At 52.8% G+C, this 19,493-nt stretch overlaps 1 protein-coding gene across 1 annotated transcript in view; it reads right to left on the bottom strand.

The window, feature by feature from the left end:
• Positions 1-19,493, bottom strand: part of CRIP2 (cysteine rich protein 2) — a 384,169-nt gene that overhangs the window by 121,106 nt on the left and 243,570 nt on the right. Inside the window, exon 4 of the mRNA XM_069638742.1 lies at positions 9,543-9,683. Coding sequence (XP_069494843.1) covers positions 9,543-9,683 — 141 coding nt within the window. The remainder of the gene's footprint in view (positions 1-9,542; positions 9,684-19,493) is intronic.

Here is a 19,493-nt window from a genome sequence, read left to right as displayed (position 1 = left end):
CTCCCGCCCCCAGGGATATAGTGCCCTGCTCACCAAGCCACCCACCCCCAGGGATATAGTGCCCTGCTCACCAAGCCTCCCGCCCCCAGGGATATAGTGCCCTGCTCACCAAGCCACCCACCCCCAGGGATATAGTGCCCTGCTCACCAAGCCACCCACTCGCAGGGATATAGTGCCCTGCTCACCAAGCCACCCACCCGCAGGGATATAGTGCCCTGCTCACCAATCCACCCACCCGCAGGGATATAGTGCCCTGCTCACCCATCCACCCGCAGGGATACAGTGCCCTGCTCACCAAGCCACCCCTAGAGATATAGTGCCCTGCTCACTAAGCACCAATCCACCTGCAGGCATATAGTGCCCTGCTCACCAAGCTTCCCCCAGGGTTATAGTGCCCTGCTCACCAAGCCACCCCTAGAGATATAGTGCCCTGCTCACTAATCCACCCGCAGGGATACAGTGCCCTGCTCACTCATCCACCCCCTGGGATATAGTGCCGTGCTCACTCATCCACCAGGAGGAATATAGTGCCCTGCTCACCAAGCCTCCCACCCCCAGGGATATAGTGCCCTGCTCACCAAGCCTCCCGCCCCCAGGGATATAGTGCCCTGCTCACCAAGCCACCCGCCCCCAGGGATATAGTGTCCTGCTCACCAAGCCACCCACCCCCAGGGATATAGTACCCTGCTCACCAAGCCTCCCGCCCCCAGGGATATAGTGCCCTGCTCACCAAGCCACCCACCCCCAGGGATATAGTGCCCTGCTCACCAAGCCACCCACTCGCAGGGATATAGTGCCCTGCTCACCAAGCCACCCACCCGCAGGGATATAGTGCCCTGCTCACCAATCCACCCACCCGCAGGGATATAGTGCCCTGCTCACCCATCCACCCGCAGGGATACAGTGCCCTGCTCACCAAGCCACCCAACCCCAGGGATATAGTGCCCTGCTCACCAAGCCACCCACTCGCAGGGATATAGTGCCCTGCTCACCAAGCCACCCACTCGCAGGGATATAGTGCCCTGCTCACCAAGCCACCCACCCGCAGGGATATAGTGCCCTGCTCACCAATCCACCTGCAGGGATATAGTGCCCTGCACACCAAGCCACACCCAGGGATATAGTGCCCTGCTCACCAATCCACACCCAGGGATATAGTGCCCTGCTCACCAATCCACCTGCAGGGATATAGTGCCCTGCACACCAAGCCACACCCAGGGATATAGTGCCCTGCTCACCAATCCACACCCAGGGATATAGTGCCTGCTAGCGCCCTGCTCACTCTCCATTTGACTGTAGCACACGCCTTTTCTGAATTCCCGCGTCTCTTCTCTTCTGTTGCACATCCACAGGTCTAGGGTAAAAGTCACACTCTCTCTTAGTGCTTTTCACCTCACATCTCTTAGGTCTCTTGCTTTTGGTCTCAAAGGGTCCTCTGCCTCCCACTGGAGAACACCTCTTCAGGGGTCTCAGGGACTCATTTCTTCCTTACAGGAGCAACCCCCTCTTAGTTCAAGTGGGTGGGGGGGAACTCTTCTCCCCCACATTCGAGAACGCTCTTCTTCTGGGGTTCAGGAGGCTCCTCTACCCCTCACAGGAGCAGACCCATCTTCTGTGGTTCAGGGGAGTCCTCTCTCCATCACTAAAGCACACATCCCACTTCGAGGATCATGAGGCTCTCCTTTGGTGCTCTCCCGCTTCTCAGCAAACTCCTCGACACAGCTCCCAACCCAAAATACACGGTCTGTGTTTCTTAGCCTCCGTTGTAAAGTCCTTATTGTTCTCCCGTTGACCGAAGAAAACATTTGTATTGATTGGTTAATTAGCTTCCTATTGCAAGGCAGGCAAAGAGGTCTTTAAGACGTGGCACCATGTTCGATTTCTTTCAGTTGGTTTCCAAGTGCAGGGGCCGGTGTTCTCCTCCTGCCTTGACTCCTGGCTGTCCCCCTGCACAAAAGTTTGTTTTTTGAGTTTCTGGTGGTTAAAAGGCCATCCAAAGGGACAGAAAAACCTCTAGTAAGCTCTGACCTTTGCAAAATGCCTGGGGGAAATGGGAAGGAAGTATTTCTCTTCTTAAATGCTGCAGCTGCAGGGGCTGGAGAAAACCATTCTCCTTTGCAAGCTCTTCTGCTTATGGTGGGGGGGGGGGGGGGGCGGGCGTTGGCATACGTTCGGTTTTTCCCTTAGAGGATCCACACCGGCTGATTAAGGGGTCTCTCTGGATGTGCTAGTGTTTCCCCCACAGGGTATCTTTCCCCGAATTCCTGAAAGACACTTCAGAATCAGCTGCGATGCATCTGGTACACACAGTCCCAAATACCGGTTTCTTTTGGGACCCGGGAGTTTCTACATAGTTGTTCCCAGGAGGTTTGGGACTAGTTCAGGGCTGGTTCACTCAGTCCAGCCATCAAGCAGAGTAGGACTGAATGCAATGGTGGCACTGTGACTGTTTTGTTTTGTGTTCTTGCTTAAAGAGACATAATGGCTATATGTTTATGCACGAAAATAAAAACGCTCAAGTCCCAGCATGCCGTTGTTTGCAGGCGCAACATAGTAAGTACACGAGGAAGCAAAGGTCATCTCAATCAGCATGCTGGGAGATGTAGTTTAACCGAAGGAAGACGCTGCCAACGAGAAAAGAGCTTCGACAAGAGACTCTGTACATGAAGGCATGGGGGCTACTGGCTTATCCCAGGTGTGGGTGCCGTACAGTAGATCACAATTACGAAGTGATAAGTGGGGCGACGTGGGACAAAGATGGGTCTCGCAGACGTACAATGAGTATAGATGTCTGTATACACACACAGGTTACAGATTACAAAATGTGAAAACAAGTACGCGTGGCGGCTCAGAGTGGGGGATCACCAAGGGAAAGGAGATGCTTATTCTGGGACGTCGTGAATCCTGAAAAAGCGGGGATGGACTCGATGTTAGGAGGTAGGGACCAAGGCCGGCCTTAAGGGCAGCAGCGCCCTGGTCAAATTGGCACCATCCACGCGGCCCTGGTGAACAGGCGCTGGGGCCACGATGGGCCTCTTATTTATTTATTTTTTTAACCCTCCTCGCTCCGGCGAGGAGGTAATGATAATAGGGTGCGTCAGCACCCCATTGTCATTGAATGAGCCCACCGCTGCGGGTGCATTTAATGACAATGAGGCGCCTGCCACGCCTTCTGCCACCACGCCAGCTCGGGGGAGCCTTTGAAAGACTCCCCAGAGCTGGCGTGGTGGGGGGCTAATGGAACCTTTTGTCATTAGGTGCACCCACGGCAGAGGGGCGCATTTTAAATACGCCTGCCACCACGTGCGCATTTGACGGCAAAAGTCTGCCTGCGACGCCGCCTTCCACTACGCCAGCTCGGGGGAGCTAGCGTGGCAGGGGCTAATGGCGCCCTAGGGGGCAGGGCGCCCCGGGCGGTCGCCAGGCTCGCCTCCCCCTAAGGCCAGCTCTGGTAGGGACCAAAGAGATGCAAAAGCTAGGAGTAGCAGAGGGCGGGAGGAGGACAAAACTGTAAAGTGGGGCTCGAGGTCCCAGAGTACAGGGGATGAATAGCGGGAGATGGAGTTAGCAAGGCAAGGTGGGGGGGGCCACTCAAAATCTGTAAATGCCCACTCAGCAGCGCTGTGTGGGCACTTACACATGTTAATGCCACTGCCGTGGGCCCAACTACATTGGCTTCAAATCCCACTTATCAGACAACCCTGGCTAGGCCTCCGATAACAGGCGGTCAAGGACAGACCCTTGAGGGACCCCTACTGGAAGAGTGGCAGAAGCAGTTTTTTAAATTCCCGGTACTATAGGAGGGGCAGGCAGCCGGTAGCAGGTAATTGGAGCAAAGGTTGTTTCCTGGCAGCCGAGATGGGAGTCGTGAGAAGAGGTACGTGGTTGGGGGTGCCAAAAGCAAAGAAGAGGTGAAGTACGACGGATATAGAGGGTAGGTGGGATTGACAAGCCCCTACGAGGCGTTGGGAGAAAAGTCACCGCCTCCGTGGAGTGAGAACTACAGGATGCAGAGGTCAGCGGGTCATACGGTCAAAGAATCTACAGGAAGATGTGATGCAGATGTACAATGCAGCCTCGAAGATGTTAGCGTAGTGGGAGAGAAGAGAGGCAGAGTAATAGTCGCTAAGGTTTGCGTTAGCTGAAGGCCAGAGGGGACAGCAGTGGCTGAAGGGAGGGAGAGGCAGGTGCAAGGGAGGGGGCGGCACATCCTTTTTGGTCTGGGGTGCAACTGGGTCTACCAAAGCACAGGATAGGTGGGCAGAATGAAGAATGGGTGCCTGTACACCAGAGAGGGGGGTGGAAAGTCAGAAAGGAGGGGGCGAGAATAGGGGTTGGCAGAGAGAAAGGAGGGAGTGTAAGGGAGAGAACCAAAGGTAGTTAGGGTAGTTGGAGAGTCACATATTTGTTATACTTTAATGGAGAAGGAGCCAGCAAAGCCACCCGCATAGAGAGGAGGCCATCCGCATAGAGAGGGGATGGAGAAGAGGGGAGGCCATCCGCATAGGGGAGGCCATCCGCATAGAGAGGGGATGGAGAAGAAGGGAGGCCATCCGCATAGAGAGGAGGCCATCCGCATAGAGAGGGGATGGAGAAGAGGGGAGGCCATCCGCATAGGGGAGGCCATCCGCATAGAGAGGGGATGGAGAAGAGGGGAGGCCATCCGCATAGAGAGGGGATGGAGAATAGGGGAGGCCATCCGCATAGAGAGGGGATGGAGAAGAGGGGAGGCCATCCGCATAGGGGAGGCCATCCGCATAGAGAGGGGATGGAGAAGAAGGGAGGCCATCCGCATAGAGGGGATGGAGAAGAGGGGAGGCCATCCGCATAGGGGAGGCCATCCGCATAGAGAGGGGATGGAGAAGAGGGGAGGCCATCCGCATAGAGAGGGGATGGAGAAGAAGGGAGGCCATCCGCATAGAGAGGGGATGGAGAAGAAGGGAGGCCATCCGCATAGAGAGGGGATGGAGAAGAGGGGAGGCCATCCGCATAGGGGAGGCCATCCGCATAGAGAGGGGATGGAGAAGAGGGGAGGCCATCCGCATAGGGGAGGCCATCCGCATAGAGAGGGGATGGAGAAGAGGGGAGGCCATCCGCATAGGGGAGGCCATCCGCATAGAGAGGGGATGGAGAAGAAGGGAGGCCATCCGCATAGAGAGGGGATGGAGAAGAGGGGAGGCCATCCGCATAGAGAGGGGATGGAGAAGAGGGGAGGCCATCCGCATAGGGGAGGCCATCCGCATAGAGAGGGGATGGAGAAGAGGGGAGGCCATCCGCATAGGGGAGGCCATCCGCATAGAGAGGGGATGGAGAAGAGGGGAGGCCATCCGCATAGAGAGGGGATGGAGAAGAGGGGAGGCCATCCGCATAGGGGAGGCCATCCGCATAGAGAGGGGATGGAGAAGAGGGGAGGCCATCCGCATAGGGGAGGCCATCCGCATAGAGAGGGGATGGAGAAGAAGGGATGCCATCCGCATAGAGAGGGGATGGAGAAGAGGGGAGGCCATCCGCATAGGGGAGGCCATCCGCATAGAGAGGGGATGGAGAAGAGGGGAGGCCATCCGCATAGGGGAGGCCATCCGCATAGAGAGGGGATGGAGAAGAGGGGAGGCCATCCGCATAGGGGAGGCCATCCGCATAGAGAGGGGATGGAGAAGAAGGGAGGCCATCCGCATAGAGAGGGGATGGAGAAGAGGGGAGGCCATCCGCATAGGGGAGGCCATCCGCATAGAGAGGGGATGGAGAAGAGGGGAGGCCATCCGCATAGGGGAGGCCATCCGCATAGAGAGGGGATGGAGAAGAGGGGAGGCCATCCGCATAGGGGAGGCCATCCGCATAGAGAGGGGATGGAGAAGAAGGGAGGCCATCCGCATAGAGAGGGGATGGAGAAGAAGGGAGGCCATCCGCATAGAGAGGGGATGGAGAAGAGGGGAGGCCATCCGCATAGGGGAGGCCATCCGCATAGAGAGGGGATGGAGAAGAGGGGAGGCCATCCGCATAGGGGAGGCCATCCGCATAGAGAGGGGATGGAGAAGAGGGGAGGCCATCCGCATAGAGAGGGGATGGAGAAGAGGGGAGGCCATCCGCATAGGGGAGGCCATCCGCATAGGGAGGGGATGGAGAAGAGGGGAGGCCATCCGCATAGGGGAGGCCATCTGCATAGAGAGGGGATGGAGAAGAAGGGAGGCCATCCGCATAGAGAGGGGATGGAGAAGAGGGGAGGCCATCCGCATAGGGGAGGCCATCCGCATAGAGAGGGGATGGAGAAGAGGGGAGGCCATCCGCATAGGGGAGGCCATCCGCATAGAGAGGGGATGGAGAAGAGGGGAGGCCATCCGCATAGGGGAGGCCATCCGCATAGAGAGGGGATGGAGAAGAAGGGAGGCCATCCGCATAGAGAGGAGGCCATCCGCATAGAGAGGGGATGGAGAAGAGGGGAGGCCATCCGCATAGAGAGGGGATGGAGGAGAGGGGAGGCCATCCGCATAGAGAGGGGATGGAGAAGAAGGGAGGCCATCCGCATAGAGAGGGGATGGAGAAGAGGGGAGGCCATCCGCATAGAGAGGGGATGGAGAAGAAGGGAGGCCATCCGCATAGAGAGGTGGCCATCCGCATAGAGAGGGGATGGAGGAGAGGGGAGGCCATCCGCATAGAGAGGGGATGGAGGAGAGGGGAGGCCATCCGCATTGAGGGGAGGCCATCCGCATAGAGAAGGGATGGAGAAGAGGGGAGGCCATCCGCATAGAGAGGGGATGGAGAAGAGGGGACGCAATCCGCATAGAGAGGAGGCCATCCGCATAGAGAGGGGATGGAGAAGAGGGGAGGCCATCCCCATAGAGACTGGCCCATCCGCATAGAGAGGGGATGGAGAAGAGGGGAGGCCATCCGCATAGAGAGGGGATGGAGAAGAGGGGAGGCCATCCGCATAGGGGAGGCCATCCGCATAGAGAGGGGATGGAGAAGAGGGGAGGCCATCCGCATAGAGAGGGGATGGAGAAGAAGGGAGGCCATCCGCATAGAGAGGGGATGGAGAAGAAGGGAGGCCATCCGCATAGAGAGGGGATGGAGAAGAGGGGAGGCCATCCGCATAGGGGAGGCCATCCGCATAGAGAGGAGGCCATCCGCATAGAGAGGGGATGGAGAAGAGGGGAGACCATCCGTATAGACATTAGATGGAGAAGAGGGGAGGCCATCCGCATAGAGAGGACGGGATGGAGAAGGATCATGCACTGGGGGGTGCTGCAACGTTTACTGAGACGCGAGCAGAGAGGAGCAATGAGGTTGGAGGAAAAGCACGACATGGAGAATGCAAGGGCAGACTAGAGAGCAGAGCAGTTCCACAAAGAGGGAAAACAGGAGGGGAGTGTCTTTAAAGCAAGTCTGCAGTAATGTCACGAAAGCACTTCAGTCCTACAACTTTTACGCTGTAAAGACTTCTCAGTCCGTCCCCATGTGGATGGGCCACATTGTCAACTGGTGAGCGGGATGTACGCCTTCATGGCACAACAGAAGGGTGTTGGCCGAGCTGCTGCTGTGGCATCAGTCAGCATGGAAGCTCAGTGGTCTCTTCTTCAGCCAGCCAAATGATTGCCCACACAGGCACATAGCATGGCCTGGTCATCTCCAGGGTCCCTCGGGCTCCTGCGCGTCTCAGTTGCCATGGCAGCAGGATTGCACCCTCCCTTGCACTGGAAACAGACACCCCCACCCGTAGAACGGAAGAAGAATTGAGTGCATTGTCCGATCACTCAAACATTACTGGATATGCTGCAATGCGGACAGTATTAGATTCAATTATGCAGCCTGCTAAGGGGCAGCTGAGTGACCATGTGATGACCAGAGCCTGAGATCTGGGTCAAGTGGCTTTCCCGGCAGCGTGCGCCGTGTATGGGGTGTGTGCGGTCTAGGAATGGGGAATAACCAGCGGCCATCTTATGAATGGAGAGTGGACCCCATGCTGAGCAGATCATACGGAGGCGGACCAGCTCCTCATGGACGGCTTAAGTGGTTACTGTTGGATAGGGACTGCCATAGCGGACAGAATGAACATATACAATTGCAGCACAATCGCAGAGATCATCCTTATGCAGGCTAAAACGGTCATCATATAGAAGTTATGTCAAGTTGACTTATAGCGCCCACCGGCACCATTTGCATGGTTTCCAGGCACTCACGTGGCTCTGTAAGAAAGTGGGTGAAGTAGGTTAGTGAGGGCAGAGGGATAGGATGGAGGAGGTGCTCTTCTGTTGATTTTTGCAGAACCAGGAGAAACTGGCATTCTGTGCGCATCGGCTTACTAAGTGGGCTTTCATTGCGTACACCGACCTGTTGTGACCAGAGGGGTGAGGTCCAGTGTCTGGGTTTTTCTGTTGTGGCGGATGTGTGTTGTGGCTGGCCCTATGGCGTGTGTGGTACTTGGGAGGTATGCTGAAAAGGAGCCGGTTTGGTTAGCGCAGTGGCAAACCGTGTCAGTGCTGCCGGACCCGTAAATATTTACTGGTGCCCGACTTCCCGGGTGCCACCGGGAGATTACAACCACCTATGGCCCGGAAAGTCATGCATCAGTAAAATGTAAGTCCCCGTTCCCATAGAGTCCCATAGGATTCTATGGGAGTGGGGAAACGGAAGCACCAGCACAATTGCCAACGGTGTCAGTGCTTCCGTGACTGGTCTGCCTACTGTGGCCGCTGTGCCCGGCAGGGCTAGACCTGTCGGGCACGGCGGCTCCGGCAGACAGACCCGTAATATGCTGGTCCGGAAATAAGGGTGTCAGTAGGCTTACTGGCACCCTTGTTCCCGAACCGGCAGAGTCATAATGGGACCCAAGCCCATCTTTACTTTGCTCTAATTGCTCCAATTGTGGCTGGAGACAATCTGTAGGGTGGGGTCGCCACGCCTTCTCTTTCCCACCCTCTGGCAAATGGCCTCTTCAGTGGAGTGCCAGTCTACGAGCCATACGTTAAGTATTTCCTGAGGGGCAAAACAAAATGGCAGTTCTGATCCTGTTCTGTTGTGAAAGGGTGCAGACAGACTTTACACCAATACTGGCTCCCGAAGGCAGTGCGGCTGAAGATGGAAGAAAGACTTCTTGTCTGGTAAAAAAATTAAAGGTGGAAGAAAGACTTCCGATCTGATGCCGAGATTGGGTAAAATAAACAAAATATCTGTCGTTCAACTCCCAGGTTTACGGGGTATTTCTGTCCCCAAGTATAAAACAAATCAAAGTTAAACACAATATTCAAATTGGCTCCATCGGTGTCATACAGGTAATATCTTTTATTCAGAAAAGCTGGCTTAATGCTCTTTCCTATCTTTGTGCACCTGCCCCATGCCCTTTCAGATGCCAAGCTAGAAAGGTCCCCCGGCTTGAGATGGAAGAAAGACTTGTGGTCTGGTTAAGGCAGTGGAAGAAAGACTCGTGGTGTGGTTAAGGCAGTGGAAGAAAGACTTCTGCTCTGGTTAAGGCGGGTGGACTGGTATGCTGGAGCAAGCAACGCAAACCATTAATCAATCACTTTCTCTAGATCCACCAGTGCGCTCACCTTTGCTGGGTGCCTTGGAGGGAGCACTGAATTTCCTTTCTTCCAATTTGGGGATAAAGTCAGTTGGTGGTGGAGAAATGGTCTGTTCTTCGCTTGGAGTCCTTTCGTAGACGTACGATCCGGCTCCTCCAATGTTAACACCTAAAAAGAAAAGTGAAGGTTATTAAAATCAGAGGTTGGAAGATGTCCAGGACCACCCCCATGACTTGATAAGCCCCATAAGGCGGACTGGAGATGAAATGTTAAGACAAGCCCAGGCTATGTATGGTCTTTAAACAAGGCAAGATGTGTCTCTTGCGCCCTGGTGCCTTTGCAGTAGCCCACCCTCAGAAGTATTTACAAGTTAAAGTACACCCTGTGAAGAAGAGTCCTGGCAATGCACGAAGGAAGTCAGCTGGGTTCATGGAGGCTGGCAACGTCCAACATGCAATATGTACACATTAAAATGTCTTGTGTGCCTCCCACTCAGTCAGGAGGAGACTGGTAAATACATGCACAACCACCACAAGACCGAGTGAACTGGCATGGCCGAGGCCTGACCCAATGGGACCCATGATCCAGCTTGAGGGCTCCTTTCTAGAATATGATAACAGACCAGTTTATAAAACAGACTTCTATAATTATAGAAAAGCTCAAATAAAGTAATTACAGGGCTACATATTCGGACCGCTCCAAACGTGCAGGAGGAAAATGCCTTCCCTCCCTCCCTACGCAAGTAAAGGAGAGCTGCAAAGCGGAGACAAAGGGCCCGGCTAGAAGAGAGCCAAGGGAAGAGACCAGGGAGCATTCACACCCAGAGTAGACGCCGCAGGAAGAAGAGTGAGCAAGCACCCTAACACCCCACAACAAAACCATGGCCAAGTCTGAAACTGGGCTCAAGTACTAAATAGACCCGCGAGAACTGAGCACAGAGCCCTGCAATGAACAGACCAGAAAGAACGGAGCACTGGCAATAAAACAGAACGGAAAGGACAGCGATTGTGCACCCGAAAAATAAACCAGCCCGAAGAGGACATTCAGCAGGGACCCCAGGAATTAACAAACGAGGGAGAACATGGGCGATGGAGATCAGAATATATAAGGCCAGGTAGAGATGAGAGCATGGACCTCGGAATAAATAGGGCAGGTAGACATGTGAGGAAGGACCAGAGAATATAAAGGCAAGGTAGAGTTCTGAGCAAGGACCTGAGTATATATAGGCCAGGTAGAGCGGTCAGCATGGACCTGGGAATATATAGGCCAGGTAGAGCGGTCAGCATGGACCTGGGAATATATAGGCCAGGTAGAGCTGTGAGCAAGGACCTGGGAATATATAGGCCAGGTAGAGATGTGAGCATGGACCTCACTCTACATAGACCAGGTAAAGGTGTGAGTATGCACTTCAGTATAAATAGAGCAGGTAGAATTGGCAGCATGGGCTGGAGAATAAATGGGCCAAGTAGAGGTTAACATGGAGCTCAGAGTAAATGGAACAGGTAGAGTTGTGAGCAAGGACCCCTGAACTCAGTCTTGGGGGACCCCTAAACTTAAGACTTGGGAGACCTACTAGCACAGATCCCCAGAATCAAAAGACCAGCGAGAACAGTGAGGCTGGAACTGGAAAATAACCAGACCAAAGAGAGGTGCGAGCGTGGGCTCCAGCATTACAGACCCAAGGGCCACAGCAGCAAAGGTACACAGAAATAAAAGAGAAGTTAGAACTGTGAGTATGTACCACTGGAATTACCATACCACAAAGAACCGTGAGCATCGGCCACATGAATAAATACATTGCAGGAGAATAGCCGAACATGAAACACCTTCATCAGACCATTAAGAACAGAGTGCATTCGCCTAGGGACTCAACAGGCTAGAGAGTGCAGTGCACCTGCACTTCAGGACCAAGCGGGCCACTGAGCAATGTGAACAGTGAACCTCAAAAAAAGCAGGACAAGGGGAGCTGGGACTGTCGGCATGGAACCAGAGATTAAAAAAACAGACCAATGGCAGCTATGCGCATAAACCACAAGGACAGACCGTCAAGGGAACGCTGCGAGCCGAGATCCCTGTAACAGAATCCAACAAGATGAAGAACATGGAACACATCAGGCAGAATACGCAACATGGACTCCAGGAATAACCAGAAGAGGGAGCAAAGTACACCTAGAACCCAAGAAAAAACAGACCAGAGCGAGAGCCATGAACAGAAACCACAAGGAGAGACCGGCAAGGGAACGCTGCGAGTGGAGATCCCCGTCATATAATCCAGCAAGATGGAGAGCATGGAACACATCAGGCAGAATACGCAACATGGACTCCAGGAATAACCAGAAGAGGGAGGAAAGTACACCTAGAACCCAAGAAAAAACAGACCAAAGCGAGAACCAGGGACAGAAACCACAGGAATAGACAGGTAAGGGAACACGGCGAGTGGAGATCCCTCTAACAGAATTCAGCAAGATGGAGAGCATGGAACACATCAGGCAGAATACTCAACAGCAGCAATAAATAAAACAGATAAGGGGAGTAAATCGAGAACGCAAGAAAAAAACAGACCGGGGAGAGATAGCGAGACATAAACCACAGGAATATACAACTGAGTATTGAGATCCCTGTAACAAAGGGTCGAGCAAGACCATGAGCGCTGAACATTTCAAGCAGAACACTCTACATGGACTCCAGCAATAAACAGAACCGGGAGTCAAGTGAACCTAGAACCCGTCAACAAACAAGGAAAGATCATTTATATGGGTGCAGTAATACATAGATCAGGGAGAACAGTTAACCTAGAACCCTAAAAGCACAGAACAGGGGTAAACGTGTACATGAGTTCAAAGATCAAAGATCAGGAACCCCGAGAATAAACAAAATGGGTTAGACTGAGGGCGTGGAACGCACAATGAAACAGATGAGAGCACACACCACAGGAATAAACAGACCAGGGACAACTGTGAGTTTAGATCCCTGTATTTATGAGTCCAGCAAGAAGGCACGCATGGAACATACGGGGAGGGGGGGGGGGGGGGGTGGAAAACATGGACTCCAGGAATAAAGAGTACAGGGAGAGGAGTCGGCATGGACTCAGGGAATACAGAGAGGGTAAAGAGGGTCTGCACGCAAAAAGGCAATGAACAGACAGTTGAGAACTGTGGGCAAGGACCCTTGGAATACACAGAGCGGTAAGGAACATCAGCATACATCACAGCAATGAATACACCGGGTAGAACAGTGAGCATGGGCCCTGGGAATGCAGAGAGTGGTAAGGACCCCCTGCATGCAACACAGCAAAAGACAGAAGAGTGGGCATGGAGCTTGCGTATACAGGAACCATTAAGGACCGCCTGCATACATCATGGAAATAAACAAGACCGTGACCTTGTGAATGTGGAGACCGGTAAGGACCACTGGATACATCATGGAAATAAACAAGACCGAAAACTGCAGTGAGCCTGAGGCCTGGGAATGCAGAGAGCGGTAAGGATCGCCTGCATGCAACATCAATAGATGGGGCAGAACAGTGGGAATCGACTTTGGGAATTAGAAGACTGGTAAGGACCGCCCACATGCATCACAGCAATAAATAGACTGGGAAGAAAAGTGAGCAAAGAGCCTAGGACAGCAGGAACCAGTGATGGCCGACTCCATGCAACAGCAATAGTTGGGAGGGGGGTGGGGGGAGGCAGAGGTTGGACAGGACTGTCCCCATGCATCACTGCAATAAATAGACCAGGGAGAACTGTGGGCAAGAACCATGGAATACAGAGGCCAGTAAGGAGCATCCGCATAGACAAGAGTACAGTGAGCCAAGAACCTGCTCTACCCAGAGTGGCCCAACAGTTCGCATGGGTCCAGCGACTAATGAACACTAGACTAGGACCTTCTGAGTAAAGTAGCAGCACTTTCCTGCAGATGACAGAGCTTTTAATGTGACCGTGCCAACACTTGCCAGCACGCGGACCTGCTTTTATCAAGCCACGGACTGCACTTCTCTGCAGATTGCAATGCTTCTAAATGGACAGTGGCAGGAGTTGCCTGCAGATTACAATGCTTTAGAAGAGGCAGCACTTTCCTTAGGATTGCTAGGTTTAGAATTAGACTGGAGCATCACTCCTCTGCGGACTGCAATGCTTCAACATGACGGTAATGGCACCTCTCTGCAGATTGCAATGTTTTAACATGACAGGAGTGGCAACTCTCTACAGACTGCAATGCTTCAAAATGACGGGAGTGGCACCTCTCTGCAGACTGCAATTCTTCAACATGACAGGAGTGGCACCTCTCTGCAGACTGCACTGCGTCAACATGACAGGAGTGGCACCTCTCTGCAGACTGCAATGCTTTAAAATGGACAGTGGCAGGACTTGCCTGCAGATTACAATACTTTAGAAGAGGCAGCACTTTCCTTAGGATTGCTAGGTTTAGAATTAGACTGGAGCATCACTCCTCTGCGGACTGCAATGCTTCAACATGACAGGAGTGGCACCTCTCTGCAGACTGCAATGCTTCAACATGACAGGAGTGGCACCTCTCTGCAGACTGCAATGCTTCAACATGACAGGAGTGGCACCTCTCTGCAGACTGCAATGCTTCAACATGACAGGAGTGGCACCTCTCTGCAGACTGCAATGCTTCAACATGACAGGAGTGGCACCTCTCTGCAGACTGCAATGCAACATGACAGGAGTGGCACCTCTCTGCAGATTGCAATGCAACATGACAGGAGTGCCACCTCTCTGCAGACTGCAATGATTTAACATGACAGGAGTGGCACCTCTATGCAGATTGCAATGCTTCAACATGACAGGAGTGGCACCTCTCTGCAGACTGCAATGCAACATGACAGGAGTGGCACCTCTCTGCAGACTGCAATGCAACATGACAGGAGTGGCACCTCTCTGCAGATTGCAATGCAACATGACAGGAGTGGCACCTCTCTGCAGACTGCAATGCAACATGACAGGAGTGGCACCTCTATGCAGATTGCAATGCTTCAACATGACAGGAGTGGCACCTCTCTGCAGACTGCAATGCAACATGACAGGAGTGGCACCTCTCTGCAGACTGCAATGCAACATGACAGGAGTGGCACCTCTCTGCAGACTGCAATGATTTAACATGACAGGAGTGGCACCTCTATGCAGATTGCAATGCTTCAACATGACAGGAGTGGCACCTCTCTGCAGACTGCAATGCTTCAACATGACAGGAGTGGCACCTCTCTGCAGACTGCAATGCAACATGACAGGAGTGGCACCTCTCTGCAGACTGCAATGCAACATGACAGGAGTGGCACCTCTCTGCAGACTGCAATGCAACATGACAGGAGTGGCACCTCTCTGCAGACTGCAATGCAACATGACAGGAGTGGCACCTCTCTGCAGATTGCAATGCAACATGACAGGAGTGGCACCTCTCTGCAGACTGCAATGATTTAACATGACAGGAGTGGCACCTCTATGCAGATTGCAATGCAACATGACAGGAGTGGCACCACTCTGCAGATTGCAATGTTTTAACATGACAGGAGTGGCACCTCTCTGCAGATTGCAATGCTTCAACATGACAGGAGTGGCACCTCTCTGCAGATTGCAATGCTTCAACTTGACAGGAGTGGCACCTCTCTGCAGATTGCAATGCTTTAACATGACAGGAGTGGCACCTCTCTGCAGACTGCAATGCTTCAACATGACAGGAGTGGTACCTCTCTGCAGACTGCAATGCTTCAACAGAACAGGAGTGGCACCTCTCTGCAGACTGCAATGCTTCAACATGACAGGAGTGGCACCTCTCTGCAGACTGCAATGCTTCAACATGACAGGAGTGGCACCTCTCTGCAGACTGCAATGCAACATGACAGGAGTGGCACCTCTCTGCAGACTGCAATGATTTAACATGACAGGAGTGGCACCTCTATGCAGATTGCAATGCAACATGACAGGAGTGGCACCTCTCTGCAGACTGCAATGCTTCAACATGACGGGAGTGGCACCTCTCTGCAGACTGCAATGCTTCAACATGACGGTAATGGCACCTCTCTGCAGATTGCAATGTTTTAACATGACAGGAGTGGTACCTCTCTACAGAGTGCAATGCTTCAAAATGACGGGAGTGGCACCTCTCTGCAGATTGCAATGCTTCAGCATGACAGGAGTGGCACCTCTCTGCAGACTGCAATGCTTCAGCATGACAGGAGTGGCACCTCTCTGCAGACTGCAATGCTTCAGCATGACAGGAGTGGCACCTCTCTGCAGATTGCAATGCTTCAGCATGACAGGAGTGGCACCTCTCTGCAGACTGCAATGCAACATGACAGGAGTGGCACCTCTCTGCAGTTTGCAATGCAACATGACAGGAGTGCCACCTCTCTGCAGATTGCAATGCAACATGACAGGAGTGCCACCTCTCTGCAGATTGCAATGCAACATGACAGGAGTGCCACCTCTCTGCAGATTGCAATGCAACATGACAGGAGTGCCACCTCTCTGCAGATTGCAATGCAACATGACAGGAGTGCCACCTCTCTGCAGATTGCAATGCAACATGACAGGAGTGCCACCTCTCTGCAGATTGCAATGCAACATGACAGGAGTGCCACCTCTCTGCAGATTGCAATGCAACATGACAGGAGTGCCACCTCTCTGCAGATTGCAATGTAACATGGCAGGAGTGGCACCTCTATGCAGATTGCAATGCAACATGGCAGGAGTGGCACCTCTATGCAGATTGCAATGCAACATGACAGGAGTGGCACCTCTCTGCAGATTGCAATGCAACATGACAGGAGTGGCACCTCTCTGCAGACTGCAATGCTTCAACATGGCAGGAGTGGCACCTCTCTGCAGATTGCAATGCTTCAACATGACAGGAGTGGCACCTCTCTGCAGACTGCAATGCTTCAGCATGACAGGAGTGGCACCTCTCTGCAGACTGCAATGCTTCAGCATGACAGGAGTGGCACCTCTCTGCAGATTGCAATGCTTCAGCATGACAGGAGTGGCACCTCTCTGCAGACTGCAATGCAACATGACAGGAGTGCCACCTCTCTGCAGTTTGCAATGCAACATGACAGGAGTGCCACCTCTCTGCAGATTGCAATGCAACATGACAGGAGTGCCACCTCTCTGCAGATTGCAATGCAACATGACAGGAGTGCCACCTCTCTGCAGATTGCAATGCAACATGACAGGAGTGGCACCTCTCTGCAGATTGCAATGCAACATGACAGGAGTGCCACCTCTCTGCAGATTGCAATGTAACATGGCAGGAGTGGCACCTCTATGCAGATTGCAATGCAACATGGCAGGAGTGGCACCTCTATGCAGATTGCAATGCAACATGACAGGAGTGGCACCTCTCTGCAGATTGCAATGCAACATGACAGGAGTGGCACCTCTCTGCAGACTGCAATGCTTCAACATGGCAGGAGTGGCACCTCTCTGCAGATTGCAATGCTTCAACATGACAGGAGTGGCACCTCTCTGCAGACTGCAATGCTTCAGCATGACAGGAGTGGCACCTCTCTGCAGACTGCAATGCTTCAGCATGACAGGAGTGGCACCTCTCTGCAGATTGCAATGCTTCAGCATGACAGGAGTGGCACCTCTCTGCAGACTGCAATGCAACATGACAGGAGTGCCACCTCTCTGCAGTTTGCAATGCAACATGACAGGAGTGCCACCTCTCTGCAGATTGCAATGCAACATGACAGGAGTGCCACCTCTCTGCAGATTGCAATGCAACATGACAGGAGTGCCACCTCTCTGCAGATTGCAATGTAACATGGCAGGAGTGGCACCTCTATGGAGATTGCAATGCAACATGGCAGGAGTGGCACCTCTATGCAGATTGCAATGCAACATGACAGGAGTGGCACCTCTCTGCAGATTGCAATGCAACATGACAGGAGTGGCACCTCTCTGCAGACTGCAATGCTTCAACATGGCAGGAGTGGCACCTCTCTGCAGATTGCAATGCTTCAACATGACAGGAGTGGCACCTCTCTGCAGACTGCAATGCTTCAGCATGACAGGAGTGGCACCTCTCTGCAGACTGCAATGCTTCAGCATGACAGGAGTGGCACCTCTCTGCAGATTGCAATGCTTCAGCATGACAGGAGTGGCACCTCTCTGCAGACTGCAATGCAACATGACAGGAGTGGCACCTCTCTGCAGTTTGCAATGCAACATGACAGGAGTGCCACCTCTCTGCAGATTGCAATGCAACATGACAGGAGTGCCACCTCTCTGCAGATTGCAATGCAACATGACAGGAGTGCCACTTCTCTGCAGATTGCAATGCAACATGACAGGAGTGCCACCTCTCTGCAGACTGCAATGCTTCAACATGACGGGAGTGGCACCTCTCTGCAGACTGCAATGCTTCAACATGACGGTAATGGCACCTCTCTGCAGATTGCAATGCTTCAACATGACAGGAGTGGTGCCTCTCTGCAGACTGCAATGCTTTAAATGTGACATTAGCAACACGGTCAGCACACTACAATGCTTTTAACTGGGTGGGGGAAGCACCTACAATACCTTTAATGGGGCAGGAACAGCACTTAAGTAAAATCATTGTAATGGCACAGAGCAGCACTTGTGTGCCGAGTACAGTGCTTTTGCCGAGATAGGAACATCACGTCCATGCAGAGTAAAATGTTTTTAACACAGGAGTAGCACTTCTCTGCAGATTTCAAGGAGACAGGGGCAGCACTGCTCTGTAGATCACACTGCTTTTAAGGAAACAGGGACAGCACTGCTCTGTAGATCACAATGCTTTTAAGGAGACAGGAGCAGCACTGCTCTGTAGATCACACTGCTTTTAAGGAAACAGGGACAGCACTGCTCTGTAGACCACAATGCTTTTAAGGAGACAGGGGCAGCACCGCTCTGTAGATCACAATGAATTTAAGGAGACAGGAGCAGCACTGCTCTGTAGATCACACTGCTTTTAAGGAGAACAGGGCAGCACTGCTCTGTAGATCACACTGCTTTTAAGGAAACAGGGACAGCACTGCTCTGTAGACCACAATGCTTTTAAGCACACCGGGGCAGCACTGCTCTGTAGATCACAATGCTTTTAAGGAGACAGGAGCAGCACTGCTCTGTAGACCACAATGCTTTTAAGGAGACAGGGGCAGCACTGCTCTGTAGATCACAATGCTTTTAAGCACACCGGGGCAGCACTGCTCTGTAGATCACAATGCGTTTAAGGAGACAGGGGCAGCACTACTCTGTAGACCACAATGCTTTTAAGGAGACAGGGGCAGCACCGCTCTGTAGATCACAATGATTTTAAGGAGACAGGAGCAGCACTGCTCTGTAGATCACACTGCTTTTAAGGAGAACAGGGCAGCACTGCTCTGTAGATCACACTGCTTTTAAGGAAACAGGGACAGCACTGCTCTGTAGACCACAATGCTTTTAAGCACACCGGGGCAGCACTGCTCTGTAGATCACAATGCTTTTAAGGAGACAGGAGCAGCACTGCTCCGTAGACCACAATGCTTTTAAGGAGACAGGGGCAGCACTGCTCTGTAGATCACAATGCTTTTAAGCACACCGGGGCAGCACTGCTCTGTAGATCACAATGCTTTTAAGGAGACAGGGGCAGCACTACTCTGTAGATCACAGTGCTTTTAAGCACACCGGGGCAGCACTGCTCTGTAGATCACAGTGCTTTTAAGGAAACAGGGACAGCACTGCTCTGTAGACCACAATGCTTTTAAGCACACCGGGGCAGCACTGCTCTGTAGATCACAATGCTTTTAAGGAGACAGGAGCAGCACTGCTCTGTAGACCACAATGCTGTTAAGGAGACAGGGGCAGCACTGCTCTGTAGATCACACTGCTTTTAAGCACACCGGGGCAGCACTGCTCTGTAGACCACAATGCTTTTAAGGAGACAGGGGCAGCACTGCTCTGTAGATCACACTGCTTTTAAGGAGACCGGGGCAGCACTGCTCTGCAGATC

The sequence above is a fragment of the Ambystoma mexicanum genome, chromosome 14 (assembly GCF_040938575.1).
Source record: "Ambystoma mexicanum isolate Mex_15411 chromosome 14, UKY_AmexF1_1, whole genome shotgun sequence".
Lineage (NCBI taxonomy): Eukaryota > Metazoa > Chordata > Amphibia > Caudata > Ambystomatidae > Ambystoma > Ambystoma mexicanum.
Note: the sequence above shows the minus strand (reverse complement) of the source record. Positions and strands in the feature narration are given on the sequence as shown.